This window comes from Natator depressus, chromosome 7, assembly GCF_965152275.1.
Source record: "Natator depressus isolate rNatDep1 chromosome 7, rNatDep2.hap1, whole genome shotgun sequence".
Lineage (NCBI taxonomy): Eukaryota > Metazoa > Chordata > Testudines > Cheloniidae > Natator > Natator depressus.
Window position 1 is genome coordinate 69,654,368 of NC_134240.1, and position 16,027 is coordinate 69,670,394.

General features: G+C 40.4%; 1 protein-coding gene across 4 annotated transcripts in view; it reads left to right on the plus strand.

The window, feature by feature from the left end:
- NRG3 (neuregulin 3) overlaps positions 1-16,027 on the plus strand; it is an 877,122-nt gene that overhangs the window by 363,867 nt on the left and 497,228 nt on the right. For all 4 annotated transcript variants that reach the window (XM_074958727.1, XM_074958725.1, XM_074958726.1 and 1 more), the window contains exon 2: positions 1,827-1,956. In XM_074958727.1, coding sequence (XP_074814828.1) covers positions 1,827-1,956 — 130 coding nt within the window. The remainder of the gene's footprint in view (positions 1-1,826; positions 1,957-16,027) is intronic.

Here is a 16,027-nt window from a genome sequence, read left to right on the forward strand (position 1 = left end):
CACAATTTGTCCCAATTAATGTTGCATATGCCAACCATATTGTCAGCTTTCTCTGGTTTTCCCCATGAATATCTCCACCTTTGGGCCTTGTTGCAGAGCAGCTGGAGCTGAAGGTCATTGTTCCATGAGTCTTGCCTCTTCCTCGCTATCAATTCAATTAGCATGTTAATCATAATTATTGTGGAGCCTTATATGTAAATTTAAAAAACAAACTACTCTGACCATGAACTTATTGTTGCTCGTTATATGAATTCTGGTAGAACCTGCAGCGCGCGCGCGCACACACACAGTTTACAGTCTTGAAGATCCTATTTAAGTTGGGGCAAAGATCTGAATATAAAATGTTTGTACCTAAACAAGGAATGGGTTTCTGAGCAGGAAGATTTTGCTTTGCAATGAAAATGAACACTGGTCTCACTTGAATTTGGCAAACTGAGAGGGTACAGGATTAGAGCAAGATGTACTACTTTCTATATATCTCTTTGGAAAAAGTGCATATCCGACTTTTACATGGGGTTTATGTTGGTGCAGCTTCCCCATATTTCCTTTGAGCACTATATGTGGGGTTTGCATAAGTGTCACTACACTGGTATAAGTATTTCTAATGCAGACACAGCCATATGGTTAAAGCTGACTTCTGTGTACAGTAAACTGCATTAAAATACAAATTAACCGCATAGTGCATTTAAACTTCGACAGTACTTCCCCAAAATGACAGTCATAGTGATATTTCTCAGTACTTCCCTAGAAAGTAGTCAAGACTGTAGTATAAAGTCAATTTTTTTTCTTTCTTGTGCTTCCTGTACTTCTGAGCAGTTGAATTTAAGTGAATAAATGCTTCAAACTGTCTTTTCTCACAAAGGGGGAAAATAAAGAAAGCTAATGAAGCAGTTTGCTGCCAGCTGTAGAATGTTATTAAATGAAAGTTTTTTTGAGCATGGCCAATCTGGAGGGTGGTGGTGGTGGAGGGAGGGGCGGTTAGAGTGAGGGATAAGAAATGTGTTTAAATTGCAAGGGACTTCATTTGTTTTTGGTCTTAACCTTTTGCAGCAGCGTATTGTAATCAGAAATGCCAAACCTGTGAAAAAAATTGCAGAAATTGGGCTTGGTTTTTGTTTTTTTGGGGGGCGGAGGGGTGGGTTCTTAAATGGATCCGGCAGCAGAAAGGGAGGCCGAATTTTAAGACTATATTCAATTGTCTACTTCCATGTTTTTCCTTCTATAGCTTAAACTAAGTTTTGTGTTCCTCTAAAACTTAGTCATTACATGTTTCCCATACAGCTGGAAGACTATATCCCTGAAAATGACACAGCTTAGGTGAAAGGGGTCTGAAATCCAGGCCCTTTCTGAATGAGAATCTTGAGTAGACTCTTTTTACCTCTTCTTCTTAATGGTTGAAGATTGTTTGACTTGTACTGGAATTTTTTTGAAAATAAAAATGGCCATTTTTCAGAAGAAAATAAGTTGAATTCAAAAAATTTAACCAGCTCTAACTGGAAATAAACTGTGCCTGTTGTTCTCTCCATAAATGTGGATGGTCTAAGGATGAAACATTGCTATTTCTGTGATACTTTGCTGCAGAAGCCACAGGTCAAATATGACACATTTCTGAAAGTATAGCAACAAAGGGAAAATTTAATGGAAATTGATCAATGCAGTAGACAGTGCAACATCATTTTGTCATTTAACATGGATTTAAATTGGCACTTCTGTATGTAAACATGGTTGTTGGACTAGATTCCAAAGGTCTTTAAAGCAATTTTTAATGGCATCCTACATTTTGATGGTAGTCTAATGGCATTTCTTTTCCTATGTTTTGTCCACAGATACCACAACGTATTCCACTGAGCGATCTGAGCACTTTAAGCCATGCAAAGATAAGGATCTTGCATACTGTCTCAATGATGGGGAATGCTTTGTGATTGAAACCTTAACAGGATCACACAAACACTGCCGGTAAGTCACTGCACCAAATGTTTTGGCAAAAAACTTGCCAAAAGATTTGGTAATATCCAAGGATACAACATTCACAAAATAAATATTGACCTAGAAATCACATGAACATATACAAACTAGTGGAAAGTACAGATGATTGGGTCTGTCTTGCTTGATTTTTCTAATCCGTAGTGTTATTTTTGTAGGACTAAGTAGGGAAAGAAGCAGCAATGCTTTGATTGGCTGCATTGATGAGAATAATTCTTAATATCCTAGTGTTTTCCAAAATGACAATCCAGCAGAGATACAGAAATTTATTTTTATTTGGACAATTTTAAGCAATTACCTTAACTTGATGTTTTAAATGATCAGTTTCCATGTATTTGCATAGTCAGATCAGCATTTTGATGCTAGTGCTCAACGAGGGAAAAAAGCTTTAGTCATGGATCTAAAGGATTAACAGTGGTTATATCTGACACACTGCACTGGAGAAAAGGGTTGTGGAGCCTTTGTGAAGCTTATGTGCATTTTGACTCCTTTACTCTTATTTGTCTGTTAATTTCTATATAACACCAGAAAGGTATGTAATTTTTGAAGTAGGAAGCGATTTTAAAGATTGCTGAAAAAGTGATTCATCATAATAAATATCAGAGATTCTGGCCAATACAAGTGGGGCAGAGGGAAGAGAAGGAATCCTTTAACTCTGTCCTCAAAATGAAAACAAATGAGAAAATAATGCAGACAGCTGTGTTTGTTTTTAAATATCCAAGTATTTTAAAAATAGAACCCATCTGAAACAGGATCAGATAACAAGAACATTCAAATCCTCCTTTTTGCGCACTTTAATTGGCATACAGTACAGGCATATAAAATGGATAGTTACAAGTGTAAATGCCAAACTGAGACATCCATATATGAGAGAAAGCTGTGGTAAAATTTTCAAAAGCACCTACATAACTTGGAGACCTAAGGCTCAGATTTTTAAAAGTATTTAGGCATTCCTGCACTTAGCATTGCAACACCTAGCTAATTTAGGAGCCTAAATATAACTTAGGCACTTAAGGTCTTAAGTCCCACTGACTTTCAATGAGATTTAGGCTTGTAAGGTCCTAAATCATCTAGGCGCTTTAGAAAATTTCACCCCTCTTCTTTGAGTGCCCATGTTTGAAAGTTGGGCTGTTAAAGGTTAATGCACCAATCAAATTATCAGAAAGATATCCCTCAAAGCTTTTTATTTTTAGTGTTGTGCTGGTAATTTGTTTTCCCTTTCAATTTGTATATGCTTCAGTGATCATTCATCTCTCTCCATTATTTACTCTTCTCCTATGACACACTTATTAAATTAATTCTTCTGAATCATGCATCATTAAAAAGGATGCCATCTCCTAACCAAACCATCATGAAATTGTATACCTATTTTTAAAAATTGTTTTATTAAGGCAGGTAAGCAATTTGTAGCCTTCATTTGGACATTAAGAAAACTACAGTGTAGGGAATCTGTCAAATATTTGGGTACTTTTCTGTGGAGGCAGATTAAACAAAAACAACAGAAAATAAGCAAGTGGAAGTTAATATGGTCCTTGTTAGCCAGCTCATTTCTGTCAGTGGATATTTGGCACAGTCTATTTTTGTAATTGTATATGGGTTATATTGATTAAATACCATCAGGAATAAATATTGACAATGAACTGCTATTTTCTTTGTTTCACTTTCAAGGTCTTTCACTTGGCTTGTCCTCCCCAAGTTCCTGCTTATTCACTGTGGCCATAATGTCACTTAAATGGTGGTTCTCTCAGAATAACGATATGGCATTGGTACTGCAGTTTTCCTGATACTGGTACTCCATTACAGAAAACCACTATTTCATGTTGTTGTTTCTCACGTGAATAAGAATCACTGGCGGGTCCATTCAGGCTTCTGGCCATGACATATGAGAGAGAGAATATTGAGTTATCCATCATTGTGTGGGTGAGATATCTTCACCTTCCTTCTTCTCCTGCATTGCTTTGCCCACAGAAAAAAGATGCGTCACACAGTTATAAGACTCAAGGGAAATGCTGTAATAAGATTCTGTAGAAATTACGCTAAAACGTACAAAATTTAAGAACGAACAAGGTCTTTTATACATGCTTGGATCTTCTAAAAAAATTCGATAGCATAATAGAATTCTTCACAGTAATCTGTAAAAGGTGGTTTAAAAAAAAAACCTGGAGAAAGGTTAGCATGTTCTGTTAAATTCTGTACCTTTTCCATAAGGTTACGAGGTACCCAAAGTATATAAGGAGGCATCTCTCACTGAATATCTGAGAAAACAACATCATCTTTGCCCGAATAAACTGAATTTATTATAACATAGCATCCGATATGGACTCCCTATTTGAACGGGGCAATAATTACTTTGTCCTCTAAATTTTGAGGCTAGGATTCAGGTTTCCTGACATGACTACACTAGGAAAATTTGTACCTTTTCCCCCCAGCACCAGTGCCATCAATGGTGTCAGCACTAGTGTGGATGGGGTATAGGCATTTTTTCCTGCTGTGTCACATTAGTCTGCTCTGAGACAGTAGTAAACACAACTTCATTAGCACTTATGCCATTGGTAACATTAGTACAGCTGACGGGTACGGAAAAATAGTTAGCAATTTTTCTGGTTTATGAGAGTATTATGTGACTCGCATTGATGTTAGTCATTCTGTTATATCACCATACACCATCTTCAAGATTTAGAGATAAAACTAAGTTATATAATACATTCTCATTAGGGTTTGATTCTGCATCTGATCCATGAGTAGACCTGTTTATTTCAACGGGAGTTAAGCAAGCAGAACATCTGAATTTTGCAGACCTTGATGTTGACACAATCGCTGGGCTCACATTGCTCAGGTCACAACAATGTTAATTAAATATTTCATCTGATAACTTTTTTGTGAGAGTGTATAAGTATAGGAGTGCTGTTTCCATAGAAACAAATTGTAATAGTTCTTTCAGCAATTATTAAAGATTTTGAGCAAGATGCTTGACCATCCAAGCTCTGCCATTATGCCACTGGCAGCACAAAGGGAGTTTAAAGCTTTCCTATATGGGTGGCTGGGGATTCCATCAGCATGGGGGAATCCATGAGCTGAGAAAAGCCATTATAGCTCCTCTGTGCCACCCCTCCCAATCCCCACTGGATTAGGGAGCAAAAGAATGCATGGCTAGGGAATGATACACGCTGCCAATCCCTGCTGACATAACTTTTCCTTTGGGATCTGCTCCAAACTGGCAAATTTAAAGCAGCATTTGGGCTGCTCTAAATTGCCAGGGACTGATCTGAACTCCCAGAAATGGGGTACAAAGGTGGCTGAAAGCCACTGTTGCTGTGATACGCACATGGAGTTCTGTGTCCAGTTCCTCTAGTGTATCTTATACTTGGAGAATGATCTAAAAAAAAGCCCCTATCCTGTTTGGCACCCCAAGGTATGAAAGTATTTGGGCTCATTCGTAGTTACAAGCTATTAGCTCATTCTTCAACTAAAATAGAGAATGGTAGAAAACAGTAGTTTCAATAGCCATGTTTGGTTGAAATTCTAACTTGTGCCAATACTTAGAGATAGAAATGTGTATAAGGAGGAAAACCACCAAGTTTCTCTTGGATTCTCACATCCATTCATAAACAAGGATGCCCTTTGTGCTGATTTTGCATTCTATTTTCAAATGTGTGTGTTTAGTGTTCAGAAATATTAAGGTATGATAGCATTAGCCTGCCCATAAATTGTGTAGATTGGCACTAGAAAAAACTTCTTGGACATAGCTATTCCCTGGGCTGAAGTTCGCTTACTGAATAGGGATGCTTTTTCTTAAAACTGAAGTCTTAAGTTGTAAATTTAGAGGTAGCACAAACATATGTTGTCTGATTTTTTGTAACTGATTTTTGCAAACAGCTTCATTTGCTGAATCTGTGAAAAGGTTATCTGTATATCAGTTTATAAAATAATGGGTCAATTGTTGAGCAACGAACATGCTAGTATCTGACTATATACAAACCAAGTTAAATGTAGATTCTGGTGTCTGAAATAACGTTTTCTGTGTCTTCCTTTTAAATAAGGTTTTATTTTAGAGCAGGGGTCAGCAACCTTTCAGAAGGGGTGTGCCAAGTCTTCATTTATTCACTTTAATTTAAGGTTTTGCGTGCCAGTAATGCATTTAAATGTTTTTAGAAGGTCTCACTACAAGTCTATATATTATATAACTAAAGTATTGTAAAGTAAACAAGGTTTTCAAAATGTTTAAGAAGCTTCATTTAAAAATAAATTTAAAATGCTGATCTTACCCTGTTCACCCAGGGTTCTGTTCACCCAGGCCAGCAGCAGGCTGAGCAGGGCCTGCAGCCAGGACCCCGGTTGGCAAGGGGCCGGCAGTGAGAACCCCAGACTGGCAGTGGGCTGAGCAGCTCAGCCTGCTGCCACTCAGCCCGCTGCCGGTCTGGGGTTCTGTCTGCCGGCTCCTGCCAGCCAGGGTCCCGGCTGCCGGCCCCACTCAGCCCGCTGCCACTCTGGGATCCCAGCGCTGCCCAGACAGAGTGGGTACCTACCTTCTCCCTGGTTCTAGCCCATTCTCTTCCTCTCTCTCTGCACTGAGCTGAGAGTGGGGGTGCACAGAGCACAGGGCTGGGGGTGAAGGAGCAGGCTGGGGGTTGGGGTGCAGGATCTGGCCAGAAGCTAGAATGAGGGAGGGGTCTCAGGGTTGGGGCAGGAGGTTTGGGTGTGGAGTGCTTACCTGGGCAGCTCCCATTTGGTGCGAGGGGTGCAGGTGGGAATGTGGGGAGGGGCGTGCAGGAGGTCCCGTTTGGTGCTCAGGGTGGAGGTGAGAATATAGGGGGTGCAAGAGTCAGGGCATGGAGTGTGGGGGGGCTGGGTGTGTGAGGAGGTGCAGGAGTCAGGGCAGAGGGCTCAGGGTGTGGGTGCTGGAGTCAGGGCAGAGGGCTGGGGTTGTGGGGGTGCTTCCAGCCCCCTGCTCGGAGTGGCTCATGGCAGGGGGCTGGAGGGGATTGCTCTGATTCCACCCCCCTTCCCCAAGGCCCCGTACCCACCTCTTCTCCGCCTCCTCCCCAGAGCAGCGAGCTCGCTGCGGCTCCGCTTCTCCCCCTCCTCGCAGGGGCCATTAGCGGATCGGGGGCAGGGAGGGAGAGGAGGAGGGGCAGGAACCCAGCATGCTGGGGGACGAGGCCGGGGAGGGGGGAGATTGCCTGCCCTGCAGCAGCTGCTGCAGACCAAGCTTCTTCACCCTGTCCCTGCGGGGATGGGCCACAGGGGGTTGAGAAGAGCGGGCAGGGGTGGGAAGGATTTTTAATGGCATGCTGCTGCCTGCTGGGGTCCAGGCCTGGGTTCGGCAGCAGGCTGGTGGCTGGGACCCAGCAGCGTGCCATTTAAAGAAAAAAAAAATCTGCTCGCGTGCTGTCTTTGGCACGCGTGCTATAGGTTGCCGACCCCTGTTTTAGAGAATATTTGTAGCTTTCAAGCCCCTATCTTCTGGGTTACGTTATTTTGCTCTGCCTTTTCTTTTGCTCAACTCTCAGTAAGGACTGGAAAAAGGAAAGGTCCTCATGGTTCCTTTCCATAGAACATAAACACAAGGAGGAGAGGAACCCCCAAAACCCAACAAAGGAAAAGGTTTGACCCTTTATAGAATGGGCTGAGGTTGTTGGCTAGAACCGTGCAGAAACTAAGGATCCGGGGGAGAGAATTCTAGTGCCATCTTTGTGATAAAGGCATTTTCAAAGAGATGTAGTCCTTGTGCACTGTCTCCTTCCCAACCTCTGTTTTGGTTCGCTCTCCAGATTTGCACACTTCCTCTTTTTAAATATAGAAGAAGCTGCTGTATTATCTCCAGTACACAGGTATCATGGTGGGGTGGGTGAGTGTGTAAAAATATAAACCTAGGCAGTCTGCAAAATCTGCCTGGTCCTCATGTGTGTGCCACCCAGTTACTGCTCTTCATCTTGATTATACAGCAGTCATTACCGAGCACCAACATTAGGATAACTTTTTTCTGTGGAGAATAAAGAGGCTGTCTAAATTAGGTGACGACATTGTATTGAATGTTAAATTTCTAGTGTGTTAATATTTCAGTTGTATGTTAACATTATTTTCATATTGATTCTCTGTATTTTGAAGGTTATGTGAATGGGGGGGGAGAAGAATTGACAAAGACAGTTGATATGACAACTAGCTTAAATTCAAATATTTTAAATATAGTATAAAGCTAGAATTGGCTCTTCATAATTGTTGTACATTTTATAACAGCTGGGAGCCCATGAAGGAAAAGCATTCTCCAATGCACAGAAATGGCATGCAACTGTAATAGCCATATGGAGTTAAATGGAAGCAAAATAATACTGTACAACTAAATTCAATTTTTAAAAAGTCCATCTTTATCACTATTAAAGCTCAGAAGAGGATTTAAAGCCCCTGGAATAGTGTTTTTATAAGCCTTACAATGTGCAGATGTGTTATATTGGACAATCTCTGATCATTTTGGAAATAAACTAGGATCTAGGCTATTATAAAACTGCAGCTTAGAGAGACTTTTTTAAAAGTGGGATAGACTATGTACAATCCGTACAACTTAAAATTGGTTAGTTGTACATGTGAATGTACAGACAGAAAAGTACTGCAAAATACAAGGGGTCAGTTTGGATTTCCCAGGTGGTCTTTCCTAGCCACTACTAACTTTGATTGTGTGAGGATCTTCAAAGCAAATTAACATGAGTGATCTAGTCTAGCTGTATTGTATCAGAGGTAGAAATTCTGTGGCATAGGTAGAAGCATGGTCATTTTCCTTTTTACACTGATTTTATGAAAATTTGGTTTTGAACAAGATGTTCTCGCGCCCCTTCCACCCCACATTAAATTTAGATTGTGAGTTTCAGGTTCCATCTCATCCACAATCTCCAGGAACTTCCATCTAAATTGGAAATTGCACCTGGTTTTGATCTAACACAATAATTAGCACGTGTTAACTCGAAAGTGAGCCCAGGGTTGCCCAAAGGTTCACTGGAAAGGTTTGAAACCTGCAGGTGATAGACTTAAATTCCATGTTGAAACAACTCGGAACTAGGTGAGTGTTAAGTTTCATTGTGAATTTTTTGCACTGCTACAATTGTGATCCAGCTGTATTCTTTGCTATTGACAAGTTAGCAGAAAAAAGATCCAAAAGACAATGGTTTAAACAAGTACTGAGCATGATGTGGCAAGTGTACTTCAGCATGAACTGAAAAACTAGAAGGATAAAGAGAAGTCTGTGTGAAAAAACTGTTTCTTAGTTTTTGTTAAACAACTTGTCATCTGAGCGAGGATTTTAGTGTCTAACTTAATGGTCTTTTACAATATCTGCTACCCTTTTCTGTATGACTCCCATCGTATATTACACACCATAAAATTAAACTAGATTTTTCCAACATAAGTAAAGTGAAATCTGAAAATATATTATTGAATAGCATTGAGTAAACAAATATTTTATTGGTGTCACAATATTGCAAGGTTAGTTTCATTCAAGCAAAATACATTCTATTAAGTCGACAACCTTAAGTAAAACTGCAAGGATTTAGAAAAGAAAGCAAGCTATGCCATGAAAACCAAGGGTTAGTGAACATATCTGTAGCACATTGCTTAAATGTAAGTAGTTACAAACATCATCAGCTTGAATGTTTCAGTGTTTACTTTAGAAAAACTCACATGGACTTGAAATATCATAAGTTTCTCCAGACTATTGTTATGCCACTTGTAATATGATTATATTACATCAGTGTGGCCCCCATTCTGCAAAGCTCCTAAGCATGTGTTTAACTTTAAAATTAAAATTGACTTCAGTGGAGCCACTTATGTGCTTAAAGCTAATCATGCCCTTAAATGCTTTGCTGAACTGGGGTCTAAGAACCAGATTCTGTCCAGAACTTCATATGTGCATATGACTCAAACAGAAGTCATGAGTGCTGTGCGCGCCTATCCAAGAGCAGAATTATTTCTGAAATGATATCACCAAGACTGTCAGTAAAACAACCCAAACAAAAACCTGATCAAAGGCATGTAAACAGATTATGTTCATAACCACACTGTGATGGGTTTGGGACTCACCACCGCAGCACCTCCTGCTGTTCACCCTGGGAATTATTTCCGTTCATGCAGAGTGCCCTCTGCTGGTGGTGTCCCATAGAATATCAGGGTTGGAAGGAACCCCCTGTTCAAAGCAGGACCAATCCCCAATTTTACCCCAGATCCCTAAATGGCCCCTGCAAGGATTGAAGTCCCAACCCTGGGTTTAGTAGGCCAATGCTCAAACCACTGAGCTATCCCTCCCCCCATTTTTTCTTTTTTTTTAAGCCAATGCGTGTCTCGCCCTAGATTGGTGTCTTGACCTGCATTGCTCCCCGCTTGCAGTGCCCACTGCTCCCAGCTTGCAGTGCCCACTGCTCCGGTCTCAGCCCCTTCCGGGGGTTTGGTGTTATCAGCAGTCCTTCTCTTCACCCCAGCCACAATGGCAACCACACCCCAAAGTCTAACCCCTTTTGGCAGGGGTCTGGTGCAGTCCATGATGGCCACTCCAAACGGTCAGGTGGAAGTGCAAGGGGATGGGGGGGACCCGGCCCACTCTCTACTCTGGGTCCTGACCCAGGGACCCTTTGGCGGCAGCCTTCCTGCCTGCCCTCCTTCTCTCCCTTTGTCTGTCTCTCTCCCCGGGGCCGTTTCCCCTTCGGCCCCTTTGCACCGGCTAGACCCTTTTTCTCAGGGCCTGCAGCCCAGCAGGTACTGGGTGGGAGTTCCCTTCTGCTCCCCCAACCTGCCCAGCACTGCACTGTCCCTGGTGCTAGTCTCCTCACACAGGAGACAAACCTTCACCCTCTGAAGGCCTGAGAGAGACTGCCTGCTTCCTTCCTGGGCAGCCTTTATAGAGGGCCTAGCCTTGATTGGCTGGCTGTAATACTGGTCCTGATTGAGCTACCACAGGCCAGAGCAGCTGCACAAGGCATCAGCCAATCAGGGAGGGCCTGCTAGAGAGCCAATCTGGCATGGGGGTGAGGCACCACCCCACCACACCCACCTACTTTTTTGATTTTCTAAATTCATGCAATTCTGTGAGTTTGTGTGTTGACAGATGTTTTATTTAGAGTTGGGTTTGAACCAGAATCTCAATTCCAGAATCCTCACTTCTGCTCTCTTCTCCAGCTTCTTGCCCTTGAATTTTTGATTTGGAGTTAGAAAGCTTTAACTCTATAGATCTATCATAAAATTTTTGTCCAGCGTAGATATGAATTAGGAAGGAACCTGATTTCTAGACCCAGTTATGATGGGATTTAAGAAGGTAGAAATCTCCAAACACACTCAACCTTGTGAGTTTTCTGTTATTCAAGAGGGTGGAAATAACTTCTGCTCTCATCAAATCTTACAAGATTGTTGCCATTTGGGGCAGTAATTTCACTAGATCAGCATGTGGGATTTGGAGATCATTTGACCAGAACCTAGGCCTAGTTCAGATTTGAAACCAAATTCTGTACCCATACCTAAATTTGACCTGGTTAGTAACGCTGCCTCCTGAGCACCTTATGTTTTCAATATCTTTTTCTTAGTATTAAATTAAAACAAAATAAACAAAGCCAGCAGACTAACTCTTGCAAGTAAACTTACAAAATCAACAAATACATGTGGTCGGGGGAAAAAAGAACAGTAACAAATTTCATTTCAGGCTTAAATATATGTATTAAACAGTAAAAATGACTGAAATTATAAAAAATGTCTTGACTATCCTTTTTGAAACAGTAATGCAGACATGCATTTTGCATATATTTAAGCAGCATCATGGATAAAATGCACTCCATTTATGCTGTTATATTAGCTATCTTAATTTAGCATGTTCTTAATATAGAGACACCTGAGAATTTAGATATGTGTATAATTGTAACAATTCTTCATCCTGGAGGAGTTCCTCCTGAATTACTCCATTTACATGGTGTTTGGTTCCCTCAGTATCTACTATAAGATATTTCTGTTTGAAAAAATATGTATCCGAGCTGGAGAAGAGCATGACATATGGAATCATGTTCAAGCTCCTCCCACAAGTCCACTGTTCAATTCAGGACCATATGTATGCATCTTTATGCTCCAATTCAGGAAGCAATTGGGGGAAATATTCAAAGATATAAATTTGAGTTAGGTGCTTATCTGCCCTCTGTGCAATTTGAAAAACTCACTCTTAAGCACATGGCTAAGACCCAGTGATGGTAATGGGACTTAAAATGTGATTAAAGTTCAGCATATGCTTAAGCAGTTTCCTGAATCATGGCCATAAACAAGGGGCAAGTGATAATTACTGATACTGATGCTAAAACTTCCTGCTAACTGTCCACTACTTCCTCCTTCACACCCTCTTACTCTGGTCTTTGTTTCACTCATGAACATACCACTCTCCCTATTACATCTTAAGTGAGATGCTGGCTCCGCTGAAATCAGTGGCAAAATGCCCATTGATTGCAGAGGGGCCAGAATTTTGTCCAACATTAATATTGTTTGAAAGGAAAAACCTGACTCACATCAGTCTCAGTATTTTGGGGCAAAACCACAACTTTTTCACTTTAGAAAGAGCAGCAAAATTGCTGCCTTTTACAAAAAGATATTTCCTTCCTCCCAGGTAGTACACTCAGTATTCATAGTGTCTAGCGCTTTATGTAATGGAGTAATTTTACTTTCCACTGAGCACCTTCAGCAGATCAGATTTTGTTAATGATTTCCCTTTGGACAACTTTGTTTACTAAACTGTTTAATTTTCTGAATCCCTTCCTATTTTTGTAAGCGCTGAAGCTTGCACACATGGTTCATCTTATGAATCACCAATGAAGGTGCAATCAAAGGATTAAAGATACAGCATTGTACAAATAAAATGGATGCCTACATATTTTAATTCCTCATTTGGATAGTTCAATTGATTTAAACAGTGCCCCACACAGACAGGGGAAATAAAAGTCAAAGTCCATTATTATTATTTGAAATATTCAAATTAATATTCCCCAAAGCCCTGATGAACATATAGATGAGGAAATAAATGCTGTATACACATAATGATCCAAAGTTATTGTTGGGATCCAGACCAGATATAGCGATTATAAATTTGAACCAGTATACATAAATGGAGAGAGACAGTGATATGAGTTACTTTTCTTTTTAAAAGGGCTCCATTTTATTAAAGCACACAATGGGAACATGTGTGTGTATATAATAGTTGCCAAATGAAATCATCATATGCTTACTACCCGAACAGAGTATTTTTCCCAGACTATCAGCGTCCAGGACAATTAATAATCCAATCCAATGAGTTCATGAATAGTTTGACTGAAACCTGCAAGGACACCATATGTAACATTTTGAAGGGGCCTGATCCAATTCACACTGAAGTCACTGTGAGCCTTTGGATTGAAATAAGATATGGATCAGCTGCCCTGATGCTTCAACCTGGTCTTACAGGGGAGGGCAGAGGAGACATCCCACAAGCATACCTGCCAACTGAGTAGGTGAGGGAGGCTTCCCTGTGAATGCTAATGATCCCTGGTTCTCCTGGCTGTGGATGTGACTGGGGAGGTAAGAAAACAATACTACTTTAAAATTGGCTCATCCCACATTGGCAGGGACTTCTGCTGCTGGTATAAATCCTTCTCTGACCTTATCCTCACATCTGCAGGGACTGAAGGAATTTCTTTATCCATCTGCCAGTAATCCAAGTCTGAGCATTGGTTAAAGCCATTGTGTCTGAGTGACACATGCCTACTGATAGAGATGAATCAAGCTCATGCTGTAGAACATATCAACTTTCTTTTTAAAATGCTGGGTCTAGATCCAGTTTGTTTATGAAAGAAACTAACTGCCTTGTAATTGCAATCCTTCCCTCAAACTTAAAGGAAAAATACAATTACAAAAACCTACAAAAAGAAACTACCATTCAGTAGATGCTGTCTGTAACATGAATGGAGAATTAAGAGGTGGGAGACTAGGAATTACCAAGATACAAACAAATGCCAAAAAAGGGCTCCCAAAGATCTTCTTTCCCTGACAAAGATTATCATAACAGCCCAGAAGAGCCCCATTCACACATACCTTCCAAAGCCTATAATTAAAAGACAAAGCACTCAGTATAGACTCTTTTATGTACAAAAATTAAACATGTTTCTAGAAACAAAATCCTGAAGAAATCACAGCTGCAAATATCAAGTACACATACTAAGCACACACTTTACTAAACAAGAAACCAATCACACTGCAGCTATGTTCAGCTGAACATGTCCAAATGATCAATCAGTAACACATGGAGAAAAAAAACCCACACTTCCATAGGATCCTAGGATGAGGCAGCCTTTTCTTTTTCTTTTTATTCCCCTCTATCTCCCTTAGGCAATGAAGGACTTTGCAGTGTGTGTCAATCAGACATTTTGAAATCTCTCATTTAAATTCTCCTCTTCATCTGCATTATAAGCACATTAAAACTGGTAGCAATGCCAAATCTAGTCATTTTCCCACAGACGTTGTCCCAGAATCCTTAGAGGTAAAAGGTTAGCAGGAGATGAAATCTAATTCTCTGCCAATCAAACTGACTAATTAAAAAAAACAAACAAAAAAACAACCAATACTAACTACATGGAACAACCAACAGAAAATGCATCTGAATCAGCCATACACTGAAATTAATTTGGAAGTGAAAACAAACAATATTTTTACTCTCAGTTTAAAAATGAAGAAAATGATGCACACTTGGGTGCAGTGACTCCCCACTGTCACACAGAGACAGTCAAAGCTCTAATCTCCCCCAGTCCACTAACCTAACCACTCAGCTGTTTCCCGATGCGTGCGTGTACGTGTGTGTGTATGTGTGTATATATATAATATATTCACAGTGAATAATTTCATATATAAAGATGCTATATAGTGAAAATAAAAAAGGGAGATTATCAGCTGATATAAGGTGACCGCTCAATTGTAGTCAATGATTGTGGATTATTGAACATTGTTTTATCAGGTTCTTATACATCTGTGGTAAACGAGTGCCTGGTCTGTTATTGCATGTCGTAACAAACTCCTCACAAGCATTGTAGAGGCCTCGGCCTGTGACTTTAAGAGACTTGGTAGAGGTACCCACCAAGAACATCTAGTTCAGGCGGAGTGATCACAGAACAATTGCAAAAAAGGTCTTTGTTGTTTCAACGTCTTGGCCTGTATCTCTGCCTTAGCTTGCCCCTTTGTCCAATGGCAAACCAGGGACTTTACAAGTATACTGCATTTCTAAAAAGCTAGCGTCAAAAGTTTTGCATCATAAGACTTGCCTATTAGTCTCGTGAGATGGCTGTGGAAGGTACAGCATGTAGTTACTAAATGTAGACATTATAATGAACCGCAGTGTTGGTTCAGTATTGTTAGTTGCATTATTAAAATGTAAATCAGATACAACACTAGATGCAGAAGATAGCAAGTGATATCTGGAAATTATTCTCAGAAGACCAGCCGATTTGATGTAACAGAGAAAAGATACATAGGTACTTTAGTTTGAATTCCTGTACTCACTTGCAATAATTATTATTGCACATTTTTTTATGGCCTGGAGTATAATGGCAATCAGATGGTTATCTTCAGGTGACAGTTTGGAAAGACATGTGAATGTTTTCAAGCTTGTTGAGAAAAGGCATGTTTCTTTGTGTGTGGGTGTAGTTGTATTTACAAATTGCATTCCGTTTAGACCTCCCACCTCCTACGTTGTAAGATGTTGACTCAACAGTATGAACATTTCCAGATTTTGAAGCAAACACCTGAGTCGCTTCAAAACCTTACTAAGGCAAGGGAATAGACGTTGATCCTAATCAGAATGCATGGCAGTGTCTCAAAACACTCTCATTTTTGCTGTTTCAAGTTTGGTCTTACCTTGTAGTTCAGACTTGTGATGTCACTTAGCTGAACTACTGTTGGGGGAAACTACGGGGTCTCTGGGAATTGTAAGATTTATGTGGAGACATTATTTAAATGCATTTCAGCAAAGAAGACGAAAAATATGTTGTCCTTTTGCCTCCCCCCACCCAAAAAG